Below are 26,269 nucleotides of genomic sequence, written 5' to 3' on the forward strand. Positions count from 1 at the left end.
GTCACCTCTCTTCCTAAAGGCAGTGATCTCATTTGGGAAGAAGCACATAATTGAATTTGCATTTTCTCAATGTAGCTTCCCAGCTCAGCTCCCCCACTAGTGCCCCCCGCCCCCCCCCCCCCCCCCCCCCAACAGACACACACACACACACACACACACACAGAGTCTAACTCACCACAGTCTGGTACCTAAACGCCAACCCCAGGCAGATGCAAGCAAATTGCTAACTGTCTTAGTGAAAGTCTGTACAGTGGACCCCTACAGTCTCACCAGCCAGCTTTATATGTGAACAAAGTCCATCTGGATACATAACCAGAGCTTTTACCAACGGCAGATTGACACCATCATATCGTGTTTGTGTTGAGCGTGTTTCTTGGAAGTATTGCTTCTACCCTGTCAACCCACAATCCAGTCCACAACCTTCTTCAACCAGGAGACTCAAAAGACACAGGTCTCAGGGCTGCCTCTCTCTCTCCACCTCAGGGGCAGCAACAAAGATAATTTTACATTCAGATAGTCAACCACACAAAACACTCCCAGAGATGTCAGAGTGCATTTTTGTCATTACTCCTTCAAGTATGTGGAGAAAGTGAGGACTGCAGATGCTGGAGATCAGAGTCAAAACGTTTAGCGCTGGGAATTGTTATGACATGGAGTAAACCCCTCTGCCAGTTTAAACGTGGCACACAGAAAAGATTCACCTCGTGCTGTAACCTGTGAAAATTCGAGAGGCAAAGAACTATCCCAAAATGTCCCTATTTAAAGTAAAAAGTAGCAACTTTAATTTTTTTAAAGTCTAACAGAGAAGAATTAACTAACAACTATTTGCAACATATTTATCTAAACCTATCCTTTACCTTCCCCTCTACAGTACTGGTTCAATAAAAGCCCCAACTAAGATTTACAGAAAAATTCAAATTTCAAAACCAGCCAGCTGTCAAATCTTCTCTTTGTATTTTCCTCTGTAGATTTGCTCTCCAGGTCGGTGTCAATGTTTTTCTCTGTGCAAACTCCTTCTCCAGACCTTTCAGAGAGTTCTTACTAAAAACCTACATCTGTTGGTCTTTGGCAGTTCTCCTCCCAACTGTTCATTTTTTTTCCCAGTTTTATACCCCAAAACATCAGATGATTTCATTGGTCTTAATATTGTCAAACTTGATTGGAGTTTGGTATTTTGGAGCATAATTTAAACTGATTGACCAAATTTGAATTGTTTTTTTTTGTCTCCAGGCAACCCAGCTGATCTAGCTGTTCAACCAAATGTTACATTGTTACCTTGTTCAGTGTGCTGTGTCAGATAGTTCTGCTAGCTTTAAGGTACAGTACCCCTTACACCTCCATTACAAAATGTACAGCCGGTCAGGAAAATCAATGTTTCAGGCATTAGCCCTTCATCAGGAATGACCAAACTGTTGATTCTCCTGCTCTTCAGATGCTGCCTGACCTGCTGAATTTTCCAGCACCACACTTTTTGACCCTTCATGTATGTGGTACTGCTCACTCTATACTGTCTCCATCAAACACTCCAAAACAGGGACAGTATGGGGTTAGATACAAAGTAAAGCTGCCTCTATATTATCCCCATCAAACACTCCCAGGACAAGGACAGCACGTGTTTAGATACAGAGTAAAGCTTCCTCTATACTGTCCTGTCAAATAATGGGGAGACACACAGGGAGGGTGAGAAGGTGAGGGAGGTTAGGCTGTAATCAGAATGGAGGACAATGTAAATTTGCTGAATTTTGTGAACTCAAAGTTAAGTCCTGAACCCTGGTAGAAAAATCACATTGAGCTTCACTGGATGCCTCAGATAGAAATGTTAATGTGTGAACAGGGTGCTTTATTAAAATGACCAGTAACTGGAAGGTTGCAGCCAATCCTACAGAGAGCGTGGAGGTATTCCGCAAAGTGGTCACCCAGTCTGCATTTGGTGTTGCCAATGTAACGGAGAAGCATTGTGAGCAGTCGACTAGATTGAAAGAAGTACAAGGGAAATGCTGTTTAACTTGGAAAGAAAGTTTCAAACCTTGGCTGGTGAAGAAGGAGGAAGAAAAGGGCAAGTGTGTTTTTCCTCCTATGGTTGCATGGCTGTTTACCATAGTTGACTGGGAGGCTGGTTTGTAATAGAACAGACATCACTTCCCAGACTAGCTGAGGTTACCATGGAGATCCAACTGTCTTAACTTTGCCCTTTACCTGAGATTGAGGAGTGTGATGCTGGAAAAGCACAGCCGGTCAGGCAGCATTCGAGCAGCAAGAGAGTCGTTGTTTCGAGTATAAGCTTGTCATCAGGAAGAGCTTATCCTGATGAAGAACTTATGCTCGAAATGTCAATTCTCCTGCTCCTCAGATGCTGCTTGACCTGCTGTGCTTTTCCAGCAACACACTCTTCGATTCTGATCTCCAGCATCTGCAGGCCTCCCTTCTTCCTTTACCTGAGGTGTTAAGGTAGGTTAGGTAAGTAGGCACAATGTTAGCAAATGGAGTATAATTTGGGTAAATGTGAATTTGTTCATTTTGGAAGAGAGAACAAAAGAATAGAGTGTAATTTAAATGGAGAAAAACTGCAGAAAACTGCAATACAAAGGAACTTGAGAGTTCTTGTGCACAAAACACAAAAAGCTAGCACACAAATGCAGTAGGGAGTCAGGACGTTTAATGGAATATTTCAAGGAAGTTGGAGTATAACAGTAGGGCAAGTCTTACTGCAACTGTGCAAGGCACTGGTGAGACCACATCTGTAATACTGTAGACCGTTTTGGTCCCCTTATTCAGGGAAAGATATAATTTCATTGGAGGCAGTTCAGAGAAGGATCACTAGGATGATCCCTAGTGTGGAAGGATTGTCTTATGAGCAAAGACTAAAGAAGCTGGGACTAAACTCACTGTCGTTTAGAAGAGAGCTGGTCTCAATAAAACTGAGGAATACTTTTCTTGCTTGAGAGAATGCAGTGTAAGTTTACCAGATTGATTCCTGGGGGTGGCAGGATTGACGTATGGGATGAGTTTGTTAGGATGTTATTGGCGAACAAATACTTTGGCTCTGTCTTCACTAAGGGGGACACAAATAATCTTCCAGAAATGTTAAGGGACAGATGGTTAAGCATGAAGGAGGAACTGTAGGAAATCCTTATTAGTCAGAAAATGGAATTGGGGAAATTAATGGGATTAAAACCCAATAAATTCACAGGGCCTGATGCTCTGCATCCCAGAGTACCTAAGGCAGTGGTCCTAGACACATTGGCGATCATGTTCTAGCATTCTATAGACTCTGGGAGAGTTCCAATGGCTCAGAGGGTAACTAATGTAACCCCACTTTTTAAAAAAATGGAAAGACAAAACAGGGAACTATAGGCTGGTTAGCCTGACATTGGTGTTGAGGACAATGCTGAAATCAGTCAGTCAGGATGTAATAACTGAGCATTTGGAAAGCTGTAACAGAATCAGTCCAAGTCAGCAGGGATTGACAAATCTTAAGGAATTTTTTGAGGACGTGACTGGTAGAATGGCTAACGGTGAATCAGTTAATATTGTGTGTCTGGACTTTCAAAAAACTTTTGACAAGGTTCTACACAACAGATTAGTAAGGAAAATTAAAGCTCATGGTCTTGGAGGGGGTGTATTGACATGGATAGAGAACTGGCTCGCAGACTGGAAGCAGAGAGTTGGAATAAAAGGGTCTTTTTCAGAGTGGTAGGCAGTGACGAGTGGGGTACCAGAGGCTTCACTGCTGGGACCCTAGCTGTTCACAATATACATTAATGATTTGGGCGAAGGAACTGAATCCTAGATCTCCAATTTTGCAGATGACACTTACCTGAGTATGCTGTGAGGAGGATGGTAAGAGGCTGTAGGGTGACTTGGACAGACTGGCTGAGTTGGCAAATGCAATTTAATGTGGATAAATGTGAGGTTATCCACTTTGGTCACAAAAACAGGAAGGGAGATTTTTATCTGAATGGTGACAGTTTAGGATAAGGTGAGGTACAACAAGACCTGATGTCATGGTAGAACAGTCGCTGAAGATTAGCATGCAGCTGCAGTAGGCAGGGAGGAAAGCTAATGGCATGCTGGCCTTCATGGCGAGAGGATTTGAGTGTTGGAGTGAGGATATCTTGCTGCAGTTATACAAGAACTTGGTGAGGCCACAACTTGAGTATTGTGTGCTGTTTTGGCCTCCTAGTCTGAAGAAGGACATTCTTGCTGTTGAGGGAGTCCAGCGAAGGTTCACCAGACTGATTCCCAGGATGGCAGGACTGGAGAGGAAAGACTGGAGTGACTGGGCTTATATTCATTGGAATTTAGAAGAATAAGGGGAGATCTTAAAGAAACATCCTGATGGGACTGGACAGGCTAGATGCAGAAAGAATTTTCTTGATGTTGGGAAAGTCCAGAACTAGGGGTCACAGTCTAAGAATAAGGGGTAAGCTGTGCAGGATCGAGATATGAAAGAATTTTTTCATGTGGATAGTTGTAAACCTTTGGAAATCTCTCCCAAAGGATGCTGTTGGGGCCAGTTCTCTAGATATATGTGGATGTGACCCTTGTGGCTAAAAGGGTTGAGAGGTATGGAGAGAAAGTGAGAATGGGATACGGAAATTGCATGATCAGCTATGATCATATTGAATGGTGGTGCAAGCTTGAAGGGCTTGGCGGCCTATCCCTGCACCTATTTTCTATGTTTTTATTGTTATGCTGTGGAGTTTAGAGAAGGGTCTCAGAGAAGCCTCTGACATCCTAACGGGGCTAGACCGTTTAGATACAGGAAGGATGTTCCCAATGGTGAGGGAGTCCAGAACCGGGGGTCAAAGTTAAGGATAAGGAGTAAATCGTTTAGGACTGAGATGAGAAATTTCTTCACCCAGAGAGTGGGGAGCCTGTGGGTTTCTCTGCCTCAGAAAGTGGTTGAGGCCAAAACATTGTGTTTCTGAGAAGAGGTTGATATAGCTCTGATGGCGCAGGGGATCAAGAATGAGGGTAAGACAGGGTTCCCGTCTTGAGCTCAATCATCAGCCATGATCCTATTTATGGTAAAGCAGATTTGAAGAGCTGAATATTTAATCCTGCTGCCATGTTCTATCTAGGAAACATAAAGAATTCTTAAAGTGCTTGGCAGGGCAGGATAGATGGAGGACGATATTTCTCCTCATGGGAGAGTCTCAGAATTAAGGGCGGCAATGTACTGTACTGTTCTATCATCATTAACCAAAATGGAGTTGTATGTCTTTGGAACTCCTTGCTACTGACAGCCATGGAGACAGAGTCATTGTGTACATTTAAGGCTGAAATAGATTCTTGATCAAGAGGAAAATAAAGTCCTGGCAGTGATCATATTGAATGGGAGACCAAGTCTGAAGGAGCAAATGTCCTACTCATGTCCTATTTCTTGTAGTCATATGAGTGTGAGGTACATCAGAGTGTTACAGTGAGGGGTGTGAGGTATATTAGAGTATTACAGTGAGGGATGTGGGATATGTCAGAGTATTATAGTGAAGCGTGTGGAGTATATCAGAGTATTACAGTGAGGGGTGTGGTGTATATCAAAGTATTACAGTGAGGGGTGGGGTGTATATCAGATTATTGCAGTGAGGAGTGTGGCATACATCAGAGTATTACAGTGAGGGGTGTGGGGTATATCAGCGCATTACAGTGGTGGGTGTAGGGTATGTCAGAGTGTTACAGTGAGAAGTGTGGGTTATGTCAATATATTACAGTGAGGAGTATGGTATACATCAGAGTATTACAGTGAGGAGTGTGGGGTGTTATCAGAGTGTTACAGTGAGGAGTGTGGGGTATTATCAGAGTGTTACAGTGAGGGGTGTGGTGTATATCAGGGTGTTACAGTGAGAGGTGTGGTGGATATCAGAGTGATACTGTGAGGGGTATGGGATGTATCAGAGTGATGCTGTGAGGGGTGTGGGGTATGGTGAGGGATGAAGTGTTAAATTATGGGCCTATCTCCTCCTTCATTGGATTAAAATGTCCTTTGATACTAATATTCACCTGACAATGAGGCAGTGCACCGAAAGCTTGTGATTTCAAATGAATCTGTTGGAATATAACCTGGTGTCATGTGACTTCTGAACTTGTCCAACCCAGTCCAACACCAGCACCTCTACATCGTGACTAACTATCAGAAGGACAGGGTTGTTGTCCAAGTTTCTGTGTCAAAATAATTGTAATTGCTGAGACTAGCAACAATAGATTAACTGCTTATTTGGCTCACTTTCCAGTTGATGGGATCTTGCTGTACATGCTTTGGCTACTGTCACTGTTGCTTTCTTGCCCACAGGTGTACGGCTCGACCGTGTGAGAGGTGGGCGACAGAAGTACAGGCGTTGCTTTGAGGAGTCGACTGTTGGATATCTCAACTCTCAATGTTGTCAGTCAAACAAAAAATCAGGTACATGTCCAGTGCTGGATCCTCAGATAATTCCTGCTTCCCTCAAAGGAGTTGCAATTAAACTGTGAATGCAGGTTTGTGGAAGCTGTTGCTGTTGGTACCACATTGTTGCCAGCATCCTGCATTTCCCCCTTAACCGAGATGAAATCTGACTGGAGTACAAATGTGTGATTTAAATGATTAGATTCCGTACAGTGTGAAAACAGGCCCTTCGGCCCAACAAGTCCACACCAACCCTCCGAAGAGCAACCCACCCAGATCCATTCCCCTACATTTGCCCCTTCACCTGACACTGTGGGCAATTTAGAATGGCCAATTCACCTAACCTGCACATCTTTGGATTGTGGGAGGAAATCAGGGCACCCGGAGGAAACCCACGCAGACACAGAGATAATGTGCAAACTCCACACAGACAGTTGCCTGAGGCGGGAATTGAACCCAGGTCTCTGGCGCTGTGCCACTGTGCTGCCAATGAGGACTTTAACTGCACCTTTACTTGGAATACATAGGCTGATAACACAGGAGGAGGTCTTTCAACCCATCATCTCTGGGATGGTTCTTTAATGGAATGTTGAAAGCAAATCCCATTGCACTGCTTGACCCTCATGACATTGCATCCTCCTCAGCTTCATATTTATTGAATACTTCCCTGAAGGAATCAACTATTGCCTCAGCTCCAGAAGCTCACAAGAAATTCAAAAAGGTGCTTAAATAATGTATCTTGGAAAAGAGTTCACTCGAGGGGAAAGTGGAGATAGAATGATGTGTGGTCAGATGGTAGTGAGAGTCAGAAGGTTGCAAGGGTCAAGGAGCAGTAAGGCTCTTCTCCCATAGACTGAGCTTTGTGTGTTGCTGACTGGACTGGATGACTGGATTTGGTGCTCGACAGTGAGCCAGGACAGGTATCAGATCTCGTGGTGAGAGAACGCTTTGGTAACAGTGACCTCAATTGCCTCACATTTACCATAGCCTTGGAGAGGGAAAGGAGCAATTACCAAGGGAAGACATTTAATTGGGGAAAAGGAAATTATGACACTATCAGACAGGAGTTGGGAAGTACAGACTGGGAGCAATTGTTCCACAGACAGGGCACAGCAGACATGTTTTTTTTAGATTAGATTGCTTATAGTGTGGAAACAGGCCCTTCGGCCCAACAAGTCCACACAAACCCTCCGAAGAGCAACCCACCCAGACCCATTTACCTCTTCATCTAACACTATGGGTAATTTAGCATGGCCAATTCACCTAACCTGCACATCTTTGGACTGTGGGAGGAAACCAGAGCACCCGGAGGAAACCCACACAGACACGGGGAGAATGTGCAAACTCCACACAGACAGTTGCCTGAGGTGGGATTTGAACCCAGGTCTCTGGCGCTGTGAGGCAGCAGTGCTAACCACTGTGCCACCGTGCCGCCCACCGTGGAGACTGTTTAAGGAGCAGTTGTTGCAAGTGACGCACAAACTTATTCCTCTGAGACAGGTAAGAAGGGGTAAGATTAAGGAACCTTGGAAGACAAGAACAGAGGAGTTTCTCATCAAAAGGCAGAAGGCAGCTTCCGTAAGGTGGAGAAAGCAAGGATTAAGCACAGCTTTAGAGGATTACAAGCTTGCTAGAAAGAGACTCAGAAATGGACTGAGGAGAGCCAGGAGGGGGCACGAAAAAGGCTTGGCAGGAAGGATTAGGGAGAACCCAAAGGCATTTTACTCATATGTGAGCAATAAGAGAATGATCAGGGAGAAGGTACGGCCGGTCAGGGATAGCATAGGGAACTTGTGCGTGGAGTCAGAGCAGATAGGGGAATCCCTAAATGAGTTTTTTTCTTTGGTTTTCACCAAGGAAAGGTCAAAACAATGACTGTAGATGCTGGAAACCAGAGTTTAGATTAGAGTAATGCTGCACAGCAATTCAGGCAGCATCTGAGGAAGGAAAGGAACCTTGTTGTGAATGAGAACTTTGAGGAGCTGGGAAACAGGCTTGAGGAGGTCAAGATTGATGAAATTGATGTGCTGGAAATTTTGGCAAACATTAAGATTGATAAGTCCCCAGGGCCAGGTCAGATTTATCCTAGATTGCTCTGTGAAGTGGGAAAGGAGGTTGCTAAGCTGGTAAAGATCTTTGCTTCATCACTCTCAACGGGAGTCGTACCAGAGGATTGGACGGAGGCGAATGTTGTTCCTATTTTCAAGAAGAGTCATAGGGAAATCCCTGGCAATTACAGACCAGTCAGTCTTACGTCTGTGATCAGCAAAGTTTTGGAAAGAACTCTGAAGGATAGCATTTATGACTTTTTGAAAAAAGCATAGTGTGATTAAAGGCAGTCAGCATGGCTTTATGAGGGGCAGGTCATACCTCGCAAATCTTATTGAGTTCTTTGAGGAGGTGACAAGACAGGTTGACGAAGGTCGAGCAGTGGATGTGGTGTATATGGTCGTCAGCAAGACATTTGATAAGGTTCTCCATGGCAGGCTCATTCATAAAGTCAGGAAGTATGGGATACAGGGAGATTTGTCTATCTGAATTCAGAATTTGTTGGCTGACAGAGGCAGAGTGTGGTTGTCGTTGGAAAGTATTCTGCCTGGAGGTCAGTGGTGAGTGGTGTCCCGCAGGGCTCTGTTCTTGGGCCTCTGTTCTTTATCATTTTTATAAATGATTTGGATGAGGAGGTTGAGGGGTGGGTGAGTAAATTTGTCAATGACACAAAAGTTGGAGGTGCCGTTGATAGCATCGAGGGCTATCACAGGCTGCAGCGCAACATAGACAGGATGCAGAGCTGGGCTGAGAAATGGCAGATGGAGTTCAACCTGAATAAATGTGAAGTGTTGAATTTTGGGGGGTCAAACTTGAATGCTGAATATAGAAGGAACAGGGGGATCTTGGTGTTCAAGTGCATAGATCCCTCAAAGTTACGATCCAAGTGGATAGGGTTGTTAAGAAAGCATATCGTCTTTTGGCTTTCATTATCGGGGGATTGAGTTTAAGAGCCGTGAGGTTTTGCTGCAGCTCTACAAGATCCTGATGAGACCACAATTGGAATATTTTGTCCAGTTCTGGTCACCCTATTACAGGAGAGATACAAGGCTTTGGAGAGGGTGCAAAGAAGGTTTACCTGGATGCTGCCTGGACTGGAAGACTTGTCTTTCAAAGAGAGGTTGACTAAGCTCGGACTTTTCTCTCTGGAGAGAAGGAGGAAGAGAGGTGACCTGATCAAGGTATACAAGGTAATGAGTGGCTTGGATAGAATCAATAGCCAGAGACTTTTCTCCAGGGCAGGATTGACTGGCACAAAGGGTCAGATTTGAAAATATTAGAAGGAAGATATAGAGGAGACGCCAGAGGCAGGTCCTTTACGCAGGGAGTTGTGAATGCATGGAATGTGTTGCCAGCTGTAGTGGTGGAAGCAGAGTCAATAGGGACATTTAAGTGACTGCTGGACAATCACATGGACAGCAGTGAATTGAGGGGTGCATAGGTTAGGTTATTTTATTTTAGATCAGGAATAATCCTTGGCACAACATCGTGGGCCAAAGGGCCTGTTCTGTGCTGTACTTTTCTATGTTCTATGTTCTAATAAAGACCCGTCAATCAAGACATTAGGCGATAGGTCATCAATTAAAATCTTTAATTTTTCTTCTAGGGAATAAAATTGTTTCCCATCTGCTATTGGTGGAACCAGACAAGATCTTCGCTATGGCTGACCCAACTGCTCCTGAGAATGATGTCAAAGTCCTCACAACACTCTGTGACCTTGTGGACAGAGAACTGGTTGTCATCATTAATTGGGCTAAACATGTCCCAGGTACCAATAATCCACGAATAGACACTTTGGGGTCAACATAGTGTCATCAAGAACCTTCCATTTGTGTATGCCTTTTATATACATAGAATACCGACAGTGTGGAAGCAGGCCATTTCTCCCATTGAGACCACACCAAATGTCTGTAGACCATCCCACCCAGACCTACCCTCATACCCTTTCCCTGCATTTCCCACGGCCAATGCACCCTAATCTGTACATCTTTGGACTGTGGGAGGAAACCAGAGCATCCAGAGGAAACCCACTCAGACACGGAGGGGTGGGTGGGGGGAATATGCAAACCCCTCACAGACAGTCGCCCAAGGCTGGAATCGAGCTTGGGTCCCTGGTGTTGTGAGGCAGCAGTGTGAGGCCACACTGAGCCACAATGCCAGTGTGAGCAAGTTTGAATCATGTTGAATGAATGTGTATGTTAGTGTGTTTCAGTGCGCATGCATGTCATTTCTGTTTGTCTGTGTGATTCAGTATATATGTATGTTTCTTAGTATGTTTCTCTGAGTGTGTGTCAGGGGCTGTGTTGTTTGCGTATAAGTTTACTTTAGTGTGTGCATTAGCATTGTTAATGTGTGTGAAAGTGTTTATATATGAGTGTGTTTGAGTTTCACATGTTTGTGTGATGGAATCAGCCAAGCTAGATTGTAAAGTATAATAGGTGAGCCTCCCAGTTCATGTAAAAAGTATTTGCATCAGAAGAATGTTTTTCCAGTCACTGCACAAATATTGAAGAAATGTTGGGAATCAATTCAAACCCTTGGGCTATTAGGGCATAGAAACCAGAACTGGTACAATCTGTTTTTTTATTCATAAGCCTATAGAAAATAGGAGCAGCACGAGGCCATTCATCTTACTGACATTCAAATCAATCACTTTTTCTATTCATTCATGGGACGTGGGCCTCATGGGATGGGGGCAGTATTTATTGCCTATTCCTCATTGCCCTTGAAAAGGCAGTGGTGAGCTGCCTCTTTCAATACTCTGCTGCCAACAATGACCAAAATGCTGCCGGGAGAGAACTCCAGGATTTTGAACCAACAATACTAAAGGAACAGTGATATGTTTCCAAGTCACGATGGTGAGTGGCTTGTAGGGGTACTTGCCAGCAGTAGCATTCCCATGTATCTGCTGCCCTTGCCCTTTTGGATGGTAGTTGTGGGTTTGGAAAGGTGCTGTCTGAGGAGCCTTGGTAAATTTCTGCAGTGCATCTTGTAGATGGTACACACTGCTGCTATCGAGTGTCGGTAGTGGAGGGAATAGATATTTGTTGATGTGATGGCAATCAAGTGGGTTGCTTTGTCCTGAATGATGTCTAACTTCTTGAGTGCTGTTCAAGTTGCACTCATCCAGGCAAATGAGGAGTATTCCTTAAACCCTCCTGACTTGGTGTGGAGGTGCTAGTGTTGGACTGGGGTGAATGAAGGGGCATTGCTTAGAAAGTTTGTGATTTCAAATAAACCTGTTGGACTACAATCTGGTGTTGTGTGACTTCTGACCTACTCCTGACTTGTGTCTTATGAGGAGTCAGGTGGTGAGGTACTTGCTGCAGGATTTGTACACTGTGGCTTGTTCTTGTAGCCACTGTACTGATTTGGCTAGTCCAATTTTGGTCAATTATATTCCCCAGAATGTTGACTGTGGGCAATTTAGTGATGGTAATATCATTGAATGTAAAGGAGCAATGACCAGATTCTCTTTTGGTGGAGGTAATCCTTGTCTGACATTTATGTGGCACAAATGTTACTTGCCTGCACAAACCTGGATATTGTCCAAATCTTGCTCCCTTTGGAGATGGGCTCTGAGGAGTTGCCAACAGTGCTGAACATTGTGCAATCATCAGCGAACATCCCTACTTCTGACCTTATGATGGAGGGAAGATCATTGATGAAGCAGCTAAAGATGATTGGACCTAGGACACTCCCCTGAGGAACTCCTGCAGAGATGTCCTGGAGCTGAGATGACTGATCTCCAGAAACCACAACCATCTTTCTATGTGTCAGGTATGACTCCAATCAGCAGGGAATCTCCCCGATACCCATTGACTCCAGTTTTGCTATGGCTCCTTGATAACACACTCAATCAAATAAAGCCTTGATGTCAACGGTTGTAACTCTCTCTCTGCTTCTGAAATTCAGCTGTTTTGTCCATGTTTGAACCAACCTGTATAATGAGATCAGAAGCTGAATCTCACTGGCAGAACTGATGAGGCATTAATTGGCCAGGTTGGATTTTTCCTGACTTTTTGTGTACAGGTCATATCTGGGCAATTTTCCACATTGTCGGGGGATGCCAGTGTTGTAATCATACAGGAACAGCTTGGGTAGGGGTGCAGCAAGTTCAGGAGTACAAATCTTTATTACTATTGCTAGATGTTGTCAGGACCCATAGCCTTTACAGTATTCAGTCTCCAACCGTTTCCTGATATCACGAGGACTGAAGATTAGTAACTGTGATGCTGTGGCCTACTGGAGGAGGCTGAGAGAGATCATCCATTCGGCACGTCTGGTTTAAGATTATTATGAGAGCTTCAGCCTTATCTTTTGCACTGATGTGCTGGGCTCCCCCATCATTGAGGAGACAGTAAGGTCTGCAGATATTGGAGATCAGTTTTGAGAGCGTGGTGCTGGAAAAGCACAGCAGGTCAAGCAGCATCCGAAAAGCAGGAAAATCGATATTTTAGGCTGGATGAAGGGTTCTGGTCCAAAATGTTGATTTTTCTGTTCCTCAGATGCTGCATGACCTGCTGTGCTTTTCCAGCACCACATATCTGCCATCATTGAGGTTGGGGATATTTGTGGAACCTCCTCCTCCAGTAAGTGGTTAAGTTATTCACCAACATTCATGTCTGGATGTGGCAGGATTGCAGAGCTTAGGTCAGATCCATTGGTTGTGGGATCGCTTAGCTCTGTCTATCACTTGCTGTTTATCCTGTTTGGCAAATAAGTAGTCCTGTGTGCTAGCTTCACCAGGTTGATGCCTTATGTTTCGATATGTCTGGTGCTGCTCCTGGCATGCCCTCCTACACTGTCCACTGAAACAGGGTGAAATGGCTGATGACATTGGTTGGGTTTGGGAGATGTTGAGCTATGAGATTGCAGATTGTGCTGGATTACAATTCTGCCTGATGATGACTTTAATAACGAGCATCCTTTACATTTTCATTTCTAATTTTTCTTTCCTGCTTCTACACAAAAAAATACTGTTCTTGAAAGTGCTGACTCTAAATCAGTCTTTGCAAATATTGACTACTTTCTGTGACCTCAGAAAAGATCCCACAAGTTCTGAATGTTAGTGTTCGTGAGATAGAGTCAGAGCTGAACCTGAACCCCATTCATCCAAAAGTGTCTTGTAAAGATCACCAAGACCAACCTCTTGTGACTTCCTACTCCATCTTTCACTCCTTCACCAAACCATTTAAAGTTCAACAATTCAGAGGTTTACTGGACTAATCTCTGGATTGATTGGGTTGCTCTATGAGGAAAGGCTAGAAAAGCTGGATGTGTATCCTCTGGCATGGAGAACAGTCAGAGGTGACTTAATTGAAACATATATAATTCTGAGGAGCCTTGGCAAGGAGTCAGCAATCAGGGGGCACTCATTTAAAACAAATGTTTTATTTCTCAGAAAGTTGAAGATCTTTGGAATTCCCTTCCTCAAAAGGCAGTAATTGCAGATCAAGGCAGAGGTCAATCGACTCTTGATGACTGAGGGGATGAAAGAATATCAGGGACACACAGGAATATAGAACTGAGGTTCAACTCAGATTAGCCATGATTTTATCAGTTGGTGGAACAGATTCAGAGCTAAGTGGCCTACTTTTGTTCCCTATTGTATGTTTATTCAACACCACCAGTCTTACCTGCTCCTCATTTCCTTAGTGAGCAAAATTAGGGCGCATGGTATTGGGGGCAAAGTACTAACTTGGATTGGAAGTTGGTTGGCTGATAGGAAACAAAGAGTAGTGATAAACGGCTCCATTTGGGAATGGCAGGCAGTGACCAGTGGGGTACCGCAGGGATCAGTACTGGGACCGCAGCTTTTTACAATATATGTTAATGATATAGAAGATGGTATTAGTAATAACATTAGCAAATTTGCTGATGATACTAAGTTGGGTGGCTGGGTGAAATGTGATGAGGATGTTAGGAGATTACAGAGTGACCTGGACAAGTTAGGTGAGTGGTCAGATGCATGGCAGATGCAGTTTAATGTGGATAAATGTATGGTTATCCACTTTGGTGGCAAGAACAGGAAGGCAGATTACTACCTAAATGGAATCAGTTTAGGTAAAGGGGCAGTACAGAGAGATCTGGGTGTTCTTGTACACCAGTCAATGAAGGTAAGCGTGCAGGTACAGCAGGTAGTGAAGAGGCTAATAGCATGCTGGCCTTCATAACAAGAGGGATTGAGTATAGAAGCAAAGAGGTTCTTCTGCAGCTGTACAGGGCCCTGATGAGACCACACCTGGAGTACTACGTGCAGTGCTGGTCTCCAAATTTGAGGAAAGACATTCTGGCTATTGAGGGAGTGCAGCGAAGGTTCACGAGGTCAATTCCTGGAATGGCAGGATTACCTTACACTGAAAGACTGGAGTGACTGGCCTTGTAACTCTTGAGTTTAGAAGACTGAGAGGGGATGTGATTGAGACATATAAGATTATTAAAGGATTGGACACTCTGGAGGCAGGACACATGTTTCTGCTGATGGGTAAGTGCCGAACCAGAGAACACAGCTTAAAAATATGGGGTAGACCATTTAGGACAGAGATGAGGAGAAACGTATTCACCCAGAGAGTGTGGAATGCTCTGCCCCAGAGGGCAGTGGAGGCCCAGTCTCTGGATTCATTTAAGAAAGAGTTGGATAGAGCTCTCAAGGATTGTGGAATCGAGGGTTATGGAGATAAGACAGGAACAGCATACTTATTAAGGATGATCAGCCATGATCATATTGAATGGTGGTGCAGGCTTGAAGGGCAGAATGGCCTACTCCTGCACCTATTGTCTATTGAGTCATTGTCATGGAGTTCCACACCATGGAGACAGGCCCTTTGGCCCAAACTGGTCCATGCCGACCAAAATGTTGATCTGTGCTAGCCCCATTTCCCTGCAATTGGCCCATGTCCTTTTAAACCTTTCCTATTCATCTCTTTGTCCAAATGCTTTTTAAATGTTATTAATGTAGCTGCCTCAACCACTTCTGCTGACAGCTCATTCCATATGCGTACCACCCTTTTAAAAAACGTTGCTCTTCAGGTTCCCTTTTATTCTATCCCCTCTCACCTCCAACCTTAAACTGCAAATACAATGTTTAAAAGGCATCTGAGCTGGACTGAAGCGTCTGTTTCTGTACATCTCTGTGACTCCATGATGCCCTCTAGTCCTTGATTTCCCAACCCTGGAAAAAAGACTAAGTGCATTCAACCTATCCATGCCTCTCATGATATTATACACTTCTATAAGATCCCCTCTCAGTCTCCTACACACTAAAAGAAATATGATCACTGGTACCAAAGTCTTCCCCCAGTGTCACCTCTGTCACCTTTCCTGCCCTATTTCCCAAGAGCAGGCCGAGTTTTGTCCATTCCCGAGTAGGACCCTCTGTATACTGCTTGAGGAAACTTTCCTGAACGCATTTAACAAATTCCACCCCATCTAAGCCCTTAACGCTCTGGTAGTCCTAGTCTATGTTAGGAAAATTAAAATCCTCTACTATGACAACCGTATCACTCCTGCGAGTCTTCCCAGTCTCCCTGCATATTTGTTCCTCTAATTCCTGTAGACTATTTGGGGGCCTATAGTACAACCCCAATAGCATCACCACCCCTTTCTTATTTCTTAGCTCCACCCACAAAGCCTCACTGGATGATTCTTCAGTTATTTTATCTCTGATCACTGCTGTGATAATCACCTTAATCAAAAATGTAACTCCCCCTCCCCTCCTTCCAGCACCTTTATCCCACCTAAAGCACCTGTGCCCTGGTATATTAATCTGTCAGTCCTGTCCCTCCCTTAGTCATGTTTCTGTAATGGCTACAATATCTCTGTCCCCCGTGTCTGTCCACACTCTGAGTTCAGTGGCCTTGCCTGTCAGCCTTTTTCATTGATATACATGCAATTTAATCCAACAAGCATTCCTCACTCCCTGTCATGCTCTAGCCTGACCTGTCTCTTCACTTTACTATTTCTGTTTACTATATCTCCTTCCAGCCTTGTACTTGCCTCCCTGCTATTGAGGGTCCTACCCCATTGTCAGCCCCATTCCCCATATCTCCTCTCCTCCTATCTCCGAAAGGATGTAGTAGCACTGGAGTGGGGCCAGAGGAGATTTGTGAGAATTATTCCAGGCATGAAAAGCTTAACATATGAGGAATATTTGAGGATTCTGGGCCTATACTCAACGGAGTTTAGAAGGATGAGGGGCTACCTAATTGGTCCTTTTGAATGGAAATGAGAAGAAACTTCTTCAGCCAGAGAATGGTGAATCTATGGGATTCATTGCCACCGAAGGCCCCAGAAGGCAGATCATTCAGTGTATTTAAAACAGAGATAGGTAGGTTCTTGATTGTTAAGGGATCAAAGGTTATGGGGAGAAGGCGGGAGAATGGGGTTGAAAAACTTATCAGGCATCATTGAATGGCAGAGCAAAGTAGACTCGATGGGTTGAATGGCCTAATTTCTGCTCCTATGGTCTCACATCCCCACCCCATATCCTTCACTCCACGTGGTTCACTTTCCAAAATGTATTCTATCCCTCCAACCCCAACCTAACATGAACTTCAACACATAAATAATAACACAAACAATAATTGGCTAAGTGTAAATTGTTTTTCGATTGCCTGAAAGAACTAATTAAATCTGAAAGTGACCCACTAATTGGGAAATGAATGAATTGTGTAAACTTGAAAGCTGTTTAGCAGGGATTGATTCTTCCATTGGAGCTGATGAAGTTTAATGTGGATAAATGTGAAGTTTTGGTTAAAAATATAGGCAACTTATTTGAGAGAAACTTCAGAGTGCTTCGGTACGGAGGGATCTGGGTGTCCTTGTGCATGAATCACAGAAAATTAATATGTACCTATGGCAGGTTAGAAAGGAAGCGAATTGATATTCGGCATTTTTATTAAAGGGGTAGTGAGCAAAAGTAATGAATTGTACATGCCTTTAGTGAGACCACATCTGGAGTATAGTATTGTGTACAATTTTGGCCCCCTTACTGGAGGAGGGAGTGGAATTGAGGTTGAGATGAGATCAAGTGTAATTGTATTGAATGCAGAGCAGGCTAGAGGGGCTGGATGGCCTCCTTCTGCTCCTAGTTCTGATGGCTCTTATGCACAACTGTCTGAGAGTACGCCAATAAGTGTGAGCCTAACTGTGATGTGTGTGTGGCAGTCAGAGTATGAATGTGTGTAACTGAGTGTGTGACTGTGTATTTGTGAGTGTGTATGTGCGTGACAGTGTATCTGTGACAGTGTGTGACTGTCTGTATAAGTGTGAGTGTGAGCATGCACTTCACCTTAAAACTTTTAAGGCAGAAATGTTGATGCTTGTGAAGGACCTTAATGTCTGTCACTGTCCCTTTCTGATCTCCTTTCCACTGATTTCCTGATTACTATCTGTTAATTAATGTTTTCTAAACCCTGTTTTGTATTAATCAGCTAAAAAAATGAAAATAAGATTCACTTGGGACCAGATGCAGAGATGTTGTGCAGATAGTAATCAGTAAATGTTAATACTGAGGGTAATCTGCATCACTGGTATCCTCACTGGACTCTCCAGCCATGTGTAAGTCCAGTGATGGAGCTGAAATGAAAACTGTCATCTGGAGGTCAGTTTGACCTGAATGCAAATGCCAGTGTTTAATGCTTCAGGAAGATTTCTTATTTTTGCACACCTTAAAAATGCTGAGTCTGTATTTTGATACTCAGTACTTTTTGTGTTCTTGGTAAACAAGGGGTACCCACGCTTTAAGTTAACATTCATTTTCAAAAGGTTATACATCAGATTTTAGAGCCCTTTCCCACCCTCTCCACATCCCATTGCTAACCCATTTTCCAACACTACCCCTCCCTCCATGCTTTCACTCCCTTCTCCTCCCAGGGTCCCTTCCCCACCCCATGCACCCTCCCCCAAAACTTATCCTTCTCTCCCTTTATCCTCATTATGACTCTTTCTCCCAACCCCTGTACCTTTTGCACCCCAGTGTCCTCCATCCATGTCAAACAGCGTCTGTTCTATTGTCCCTCAGTCCCTGCTTTTCCCTCCTTCCACATTTACCTCTTCCTCCAATGCCCATCCTCATTCCTTCCCATCAATTACCAGGTTGGAAGATCTGGCCTGCTTCCTGGAATATGGGAGCGGATCGGGTTCAGACAGCTCCAGGAGAGCACAGTCCCAGCAGGAAGGGACAAGCTGCCAGCACGATGTTGATTGGCAGAATGGGCAGCCCAGGCCAGGACACCCAATCCTGAGGGGACGCCACTCATAAGACCATAAAACCATAAGACATAGGAGTGGAAGTAAGGTCATTTGGCCCATCGAGTCCACTCCGCCATTCAATCATGGCTGATGGGCACTTCAACTCCACTTACCCGCATTTTCCCCGTAGCCCTTAATTCCCTGAGACAACAAGAATCTATCAATCTCTGCCTTGAAGACATTTAGCGTCCCAGCCTCCACTGCACTCTGTGGCAATGAATTCCACAGGCCCACCAATCTCTGGTTGAAGAAATGTCTCCGCATTTCTGTACTGAATTTACCCCCTCTAATTCTAAGGCTGTGTCCACGGGTCCTAGTCTCCTCACTTAACGGAAACAATTTCCTAGCATCCACCCTTTCCAAGTCATGTATTATCTTGTACGTCTCTATTAAGTCTCCCCTTAATCTTCTAAACTCCAATGAGTACAATCCCAGAATCCTCAGCCATTCGTCATATGTTAGACCTACCATTCCAGGGATCATCCGTGTGAATCTCCGCTGGACACGTTCCAGTGCCAGTATGTCCTTCCTGAGGTGTGGGGACCAAAACTGGACACAGTACTCCAAATGGGGCCTAACCAGAGCTTTATAAAGTCTCAGTCTCAATGTGACACTTCCTGAAGTGGCAGCTTGCAAAAATATTCACTGATCTCAATTTGTCTCGATTCTACCCAGGTTTTTCCGCCCTTTCATTGGGAGATCAGATGGGTCTCCTGCAGAGTGCCTGGATGGAGGTCCTGATCCTGGGGCTTGTGTTCCGCTCACTGCCCTATGAAGAAGGATTGGTTTATGCTGATAATTTAGTCCTTGAGCGGGAACAGTGTCGAGTGGTTGGATTACTTGACTTATATTGCACAATCCTCCAACTGATCACAAAATACCGTAAGCTTCAGCTTGACAAGGAAGAGTTTGTGACACTGAAAGCCATGGCTCTGGCTAACTCAGGTATGAATCCTCAATCATCACTCCCAACCTCAGTCCAACTCGTCCACACTGACCAGATATCCTAAAATAATCTTGTCCCATTTGCCAACACTTGGCCCATATCCCTCCAAACCCTTCCTATTCATATACCCATCCAGATGCCTTTTAAATGTTGTAATTGTACCGGCCTCCACCACTTCCTCTGGCAGCTCATTCCACACACGCACTATCCTCTGTGAAAAAGTTGCCCCTCAGGTTCCTTTTATATCTTTCCCCTCTCACCCTAAATCTATGCCCTCTAGTTCTGGACTTCCACACCCGAGGGAAAAGACTTTGTCTATTTATCTTATCCATGCCCTTCCTGATTTTATAAACTTTTATAAGGTCACCCTCAGCCTCTGACGCTCCAGGGAAAATAACCCCAGCCTATTCTGCCCCTCCCTATAGTTCAAACCCTCCAGTCCCAGAATCACCCAACAGGCAACTGAGGACTTTTAATTCAGTGTATCACATAACCTTTGGTTAAAAAGGCCAATTTCAGAAAATGATGACCACAGACCTTTGGATTTTTGTAAACACCCATCTGGTTCATTAATGTCCTTTAAAGTAGGATCAGTTATCCTTAACCAGTGTGACCCACACTTGACTCTAGATCCACACATTCAGCCCCTTGAGTCTGCTCTTGCATTCAATTGGCTAATCTGATTGTGGCCTTCATATTCCTTTCTGTTCACATAGCCTTTGACTCTCTTGTCAATCATACAACTGTCCAACTCAGCCTTGAACATATTCAATGACCCAGCCTCCACTGCTCCCTGGGGAAGGGAATTCCAAATACTCAGAACTCTTATGATATTATGAAGAAATATCTCTTCATCCCCTTCTTATTTTTAAACTGTACCCTTGTTCTAGACTCCCCCAGCAGGAAGTTACATCTTCACAACATCCACCCTATCAAACCTTCTTGGAACCAATTCTGTTTTAATAAGATCATCTCTCATTCTTCTAAACTCCAATGAGTCTGAACACAACCTATTCAATCTTTCCTCATAAGACAATCCTTTCATTCCAGGAATTAGCCAAGTGAACCTTCTCTGAACTGTGTCTGGTACAAGTGTATTCCTTAATAAGTATGGAGACCAAAACACTACATAGTATTAAAGATGTTGTCTCAATCATGTCCAGTAGAGTAGGGCCAACTTCCTAACTTTTATCCTTCTAATCACTTGTATCTTTTATTTTATTCAGTCATGGAATGCGGGCATTGCTGAGTGGGCCAGTACTCATTGCCCATCTCTAGTTACATGCTGACTGTTTGTGATTTATGTGACAGGACACTGAGATTCCTTCATCTTCCTATTAAAGTTATTTTAAAGCCCCCTCTAAAGCCCTAGTCTTATGAATCCCAGCGCCATTGAAACAAAGATCATCACAATGATAATAGCTCCCACTTTCCAGAGGTTTACCAAATTGATTCTTGGGATGGCCGGATGATTGAACTCTGATAAAGAGTCATCTAGATTCAAAATGTTAGCTTGCTGTTTCTCCATGGTTGCTGCCTGACCTGTTGTGATTTCCAATATTTTATGTTTTGAGTTAGTTAGGATTGTATTCAGTGAAGTTTAGAAGACTGAGAGGGGATCTCATAGAAACATATAAAATTCTAACAGAACTAAACAGGTCAGATGCAGGAAGCGTGTTCCTGATGGTGGGAGTGTCGAGATTAGGGATCATTGTTTAAAGTTAAGGAACAAACCTTTTAGACTAAAACATGTGGTCACCATGGATCCCACAGGCATCCCACACATGGTACAGCTGCAACACATCGACCGACCCAAACATTTATGTGGCACTTCATCAAATTTAGAAATATCACAAAACTGGTGGTTGACTTTCAGCTGCATTTTGCAAGTATTTGAACAAACCAGGGTGGCAAGATGGCTCAGTGGTTAGCACTGCTGCCTCACAGCACCAGGGACACAGGTTCAATTCCAGCCTCAGGCAACTGTCTGTGTGGAGTTTGCACATTCTCCGCGTCTCTGTGTGGGTTTTCTCCGACAGTCCAAAGGATGAGCAGGTTAGGTGAATTAACCGTGCTAAATTACCCATAGTGTTCAGGAATGTGTAGGTTAGGTGCATTAGTTAGGGGTTAATGTAAAGTAATAGGGTAGGGGTAATGGGCCTAGGTGGGTTACTTTTCAGAGGGTGTGTGTGTGGACTTGTTAGGCAAAATTGCCTTTTTTCACACTGTAAGGATTCTATGATATCACTCAGCTATATTAAGAAGGTGAGTCACCATTAACTTCTCCGGGGCAGTTAAGGGTGTAACTCACATCCCACAAATGAACAAAACCATTGCTTCCTGCTGTTCGCACTTCAAGTCATTTAGTCATTTGTGCACTTTCCCAAGACAGATCCTTGCCCTCTTATTTGCTGAGGCTTCACCGTCAGCTGTTGCTAGGCGGTTTTTGTAAAAAGTGGCTATTCCATTCCCTCTGGGTGTATCTCAGTGACCAAACTAGTAACCATTTTGCCTATTGAGCTAACTGCCAACCACCACCCTCCCCTCCCCCACCAATCTCTGCAATTCAAGACCAGCTATCAGTGTTATTCCTACTGTGTATGCTGACAGTATAACAGAGAGTGTACTATAATAGAGAATCTTGGACTGAAACAGACAGGGTGTGTAACTGAGAATGGAGTCTAGGTATGGTTATAACAAAATTCAATCAGGCTTCATTTCCTGGTGGTTTCTGTTGCATGATTCTGAGTATTCCAACTCCTTTTGTCTTTCCTTTTCAATCCCAATTCTTTGTCAAGGGCATCTCTTTTTCTGGTGAAGTCTCGAAGCTGTTGGCGTGGCATGTTAATGAGAAAAGGATGGTGTGTGCACCAACTGTGGAGTCTGCAAAGCGACAAAGCACGAGACACAACCCTTTTGTGCATTTGCTAAACATTGTTTGCTAAAAGGAAGCCGATGACCGATAAAGTTATTGACATCTGTCACTTCCTAAGCAAGGGACGTGAGCAATTGTATTGACAGAAAGCCCTATTGGAGGGAGCTGCTGTCTAATCTACAATGTCACTATCTCCAATAGCCTAGAATAATAATAAACCATCAAGACATGGCCAGAGAGAGAGAGAGAGAGAGAGAGAGCAGATTGTGTGAGCCTGCTGGGTTTAACAGATGTAAAGGATTGGGGGAATGAAGAAAAGAGAGAGATTGATTTTGTAATTAAGAGTTCATCAATCTCATTGATTGACACAATATTATTACTTTGCCCTTACATTTGTCCACAGAGTAAACCATTCCAAATAGTGAGGGTACACGAGGGGGAGAGGGAGGTAGTGAGGATACACAATGGAGAGGGGTGGGGATAGAGAGAGGATGAAGGGGAGCAGCAGAGGGAGGCAGAGACTGAGGGGAAAGTCAAGTGTTGAGAGTAACTGAGGGAGATGGGAAGTGACTAAGAACATGCTTGAGGAATGGGGAAAGTGAGGGAAGTGGTAAGAGATGGAGGAGTGAGCAGGGAAGGCTGAGGAGGAATAGAGTGACTGTGGAACAAGAGAATGCAACGAAGGGTAAGGGATAACTTCAGTCTTTCTCTCTCTGAATGAGGCTGCCAGCTTCTACCATATTTTTTCCAATTAATTTTTAGTCATTTATTTTCTCATTTTGTTAATCATTGGGAGCACCACCATGGGGTTGGGAGGTGGAAGGGCATTACTTTGGAAGAGTGTAAGGTCCTCAGTCAACAGTTGGGCCAGCAATGAGAGGCTTCAACTTTCCACAGGCTCCAGGGTTCACTCAGAACCAGGGAAACGGAAGGGAGTGACACCCCGACCGAGACATTACCTCCACTTCCACTGATCCCTGCTCACCAACCCCTCCATACAGGCCTTACACCCACACCTCACCGATCCCTATTTCCAACCTCCACAGAAACATTATCCCCAGTTGCGAGTTTTGAGAAGATTTGTAGCTCAGGTTGAGGCTCTGGATGTAGGTTTGTTCGCTGAGCTGGAAGGTTCGTTTTCAGACGTTTTGTCATCTGATGTCATTTGCATGTCATGTCATTTACCAAATACCTTGCAAGAACTGTAACAAACACTACATTGGACAAACAGGCAGAAAACTAACCACCAGGATACATGAACATCAACTAACCACAAAAAGAAATTACCCACACTCACTAGTATCCTTACATACAGAAAAGGAAGGACACCACTTCGAGTGGGACAACACATCCATCCTAGGACAAGCCAAACAAGACATGCACAAGAATTCCTAGAAGCATGGCATTCCAACTGGAACTCTATCAACAAACACATTGACTTGGATCCCATTTACCAACCCCTGAGAAAAAGAACAGGAATTGACGTCACCACAGGAACAGACATCACCAATCAAAGGAAACCCAAACATATCAGTAGAAAGCGGGCTACACCACAAATGCTTCATCCGGAGGCTCACTGAAGATGTTACCTAGTATGGTGATGAAACATCTTAAAATGAAGCTTCCAGCTTAGCAAGCAAACCTACATCTAGAACATTACCCCCATCCCATACTGACCCCGTTCCCCTCCCTCGCAGTCATTACACTCCCTTCCCCTTAGAGGCGTTACCCACACATCCCACCATCCTGACTCCCACCCCAGAGAGATGTTACCCCTACCCACCACCATCCTCCACTGATCCCAGTTCCTCACCCCCACACAGATGTTAACCTCTCCCTCACCATCCCCAGTGATCCCTGGTCCCACCCCACAGAAACATATAGCCCCAGTAAAGCCCATTCCCACACAAACTTCTCCCAACTTCCCCTCCCACCTCCACACAGTATCCAATACCTGTCTAGACAGCCCTAAGTCCCTCATCCTAATTCCACCCCCTCCTCAATCCCACCCCTGGCCCCCGACTCCACATCCACACTCTGCACTGCTGGATGGGAGAGGAGGGCACCCCTTCAAACACTGCGGCAGACCCCTAGGGGGCAATTGGAGCATATCATTGTGTGGCAAAAGTGAGGATTGCAGATGCTGGAGATTAGAGCAGAGAGTGTGTTGCTGGAAAAGCACAGCTGGTCAGGCAGCATCTGAGGAGTAGGAATATCAATGTTTTGGACAAAAGCCTGATGAAGGGCTTGATTGTCGATTTTCCTGCTCCTCGGCTGCTGCCTGACCTGCTGTGCAGCTCTGTTTGGGGGAAGGGTAAACCAGGGTAAAACCACCAGCGAACTGTCTCATATGTTCCTCAATTTGATCACAGACTCAATGAATATTGAGAACGTTGAGGCCATTCAGAACCTGCAGGATCTCCTCCATGAAGCTCTGCAGGACTACGAGACAAACCAGCATTTGGCAGATCCTCACCGCAGTGGCAAATTACTGATGACTTTACCCCTTCTCCGACAAACTGCAAACAAAGCCATACAGAGCTTCCGTAGAGTGGTGACAGAGGGTAAGGTGCCAATGCACAAACTATTCCTTGAGATGCTGGAAGCTAAAGCCTAAAAGCTGGAGTTCAGAGTCTGCCTCAACATCTGCCCCTCAAAGACTGACCAGCTGTGAACTGCAACTGAAGGAATTAGTGGAACTGGATTGCCACTTGGGGTGTTCTTTCTGAATGCATGGCTTCTTTGTATGCACTGTAACCCAGTGAGAGTGACAGAGGCTAATCTGCCCACAGTCACAGCGCACCATAGGAGGTCCTCATTATGCAACTTCCACAAACCCACACTGCTGATACGTAACAAAAGATTTTCAAGAACTGTAAAGTTTATTTAACAAAGTCACAATAAAAATGAAAAAATTAAGTCAGACTCTCCTCGTGATGTGATTACTAGCTTTCCATTTTAATTCATTTATAAATACCTTGTTTATCTTTATTTGATTTCATTCATTCATTAGCATCTGAGTCCTGTATTCCTTTAGTTAAAATATCCTTTTAATATAGACACAAATTGAGAAAAATCTATTTTAACAAATTGAGTTGCTTTCTGATCCTTTCCGATCCTTTCCTGGAAGCTGGGATCTTCCGACGTTCACCAGATCCCAGGAACATCCTGCCTGAACTTTCAATTTACCATGTCTCATGCTCCAGTATCTCCCAGTTTTTTGTTCTTCTATTTATTCTTTCATCTTCTCTGAGAACAGAATTGTACTTTGGAATCAGTGCAAAGAACAGTCCAGTTTCTGTTCCATTAGGGTTAGGGTTAAAGCATTTGATTGAATCAATTTGGACTGCATTTCAATCCTGACCACTTGGTGCCTAAGTATGTTTCAGTTTTTTTTTGAGTCCCAGGAACTGAAATCCTGGAATCTGAACCCAAAGGGTAAACTTTCCCAAAATTCTCAGGCCCAGATTTTAGGCAAGCTGACATGTGACAGGGACTTCCTTTTGCTGTGAGAGAGTGAGTGCATGAGACAGATTGAGAAAGACAGGGTGTGAGAATATGAGACAGTGAGTTCGCCTCCAGCTTTTTGGAAAAGGCCAGAAGTCCAGCTCCCTGCATGGGGTCAGCATCAGACCAAAGTGACCTGAATGGAGGCAGCAATGAAGGTTAGTGCAATGGGTGACACTGAACCCGGCTGCAGTGAGGGAAAAGGATGAACCATCTCCTGTGCTCTACAAGGGTATTCACTGTCTGCCCCTTA

The 26,269-nt window shown here is 44.3% G+C and overlaps 1 protein-coding gene across 5 annotated transcripts in view; it reads left to right on the top strand.

Annotated features, from left to right (window-relative positions):
- The window catches only part of LOC140454657 (estrogen-related receptor gamma-like), a 39,496-nt gene extending 14,093 nt beyond the window's left edge, over positions 1–25,403 (top strand). For 4 of the 5 annotated variants that reach the window (XM_072549587.1, XM_072549588.1, XM_072549590.1 and 1 more), the window contains 4 exons: positions 6,293–6,403; positions 10,041–10,202; positions 19,364–19,633; positions 24,882–25,403. In XM_072549587.1, coding sequence (XP_072405688.1) covers positions 6,293–6,403; positions 10,041–10,202; positions 19,364–19,633; positions 24,882–25,126 — 788 coding nt within the window. In that variant the 3' untranslated portion in view covers positions 25,127–25,403. Of the gene's footprint in view, positions 1–201; positions 1,318–6,292; positions 6,404–10,040; positions 10,203–19,363; positions 19,634–24,881 lie in introns of those variants that run through there. The other variant, XM_072549591.1, reaches the window with a different exon arrangement.
- Positions 25,404–26,269: the final 866 nt, after the last annotated feature.

Source organism: Chiloscyllium punctatum, chromosome 29, assembly GCF_047496795.1.
Source record: "Chiloscyllium punctatum isolate Juve2018m chromosome 29, sChiPun1.3, whole genome shotgun sequence".
NCBI lineage: Eukaryota > Metazoa > Chordata > Chondrichthyes > Orectolobiformes > Hemiscylliidae > Chiloscyllium > Chiloscyllium punctatum.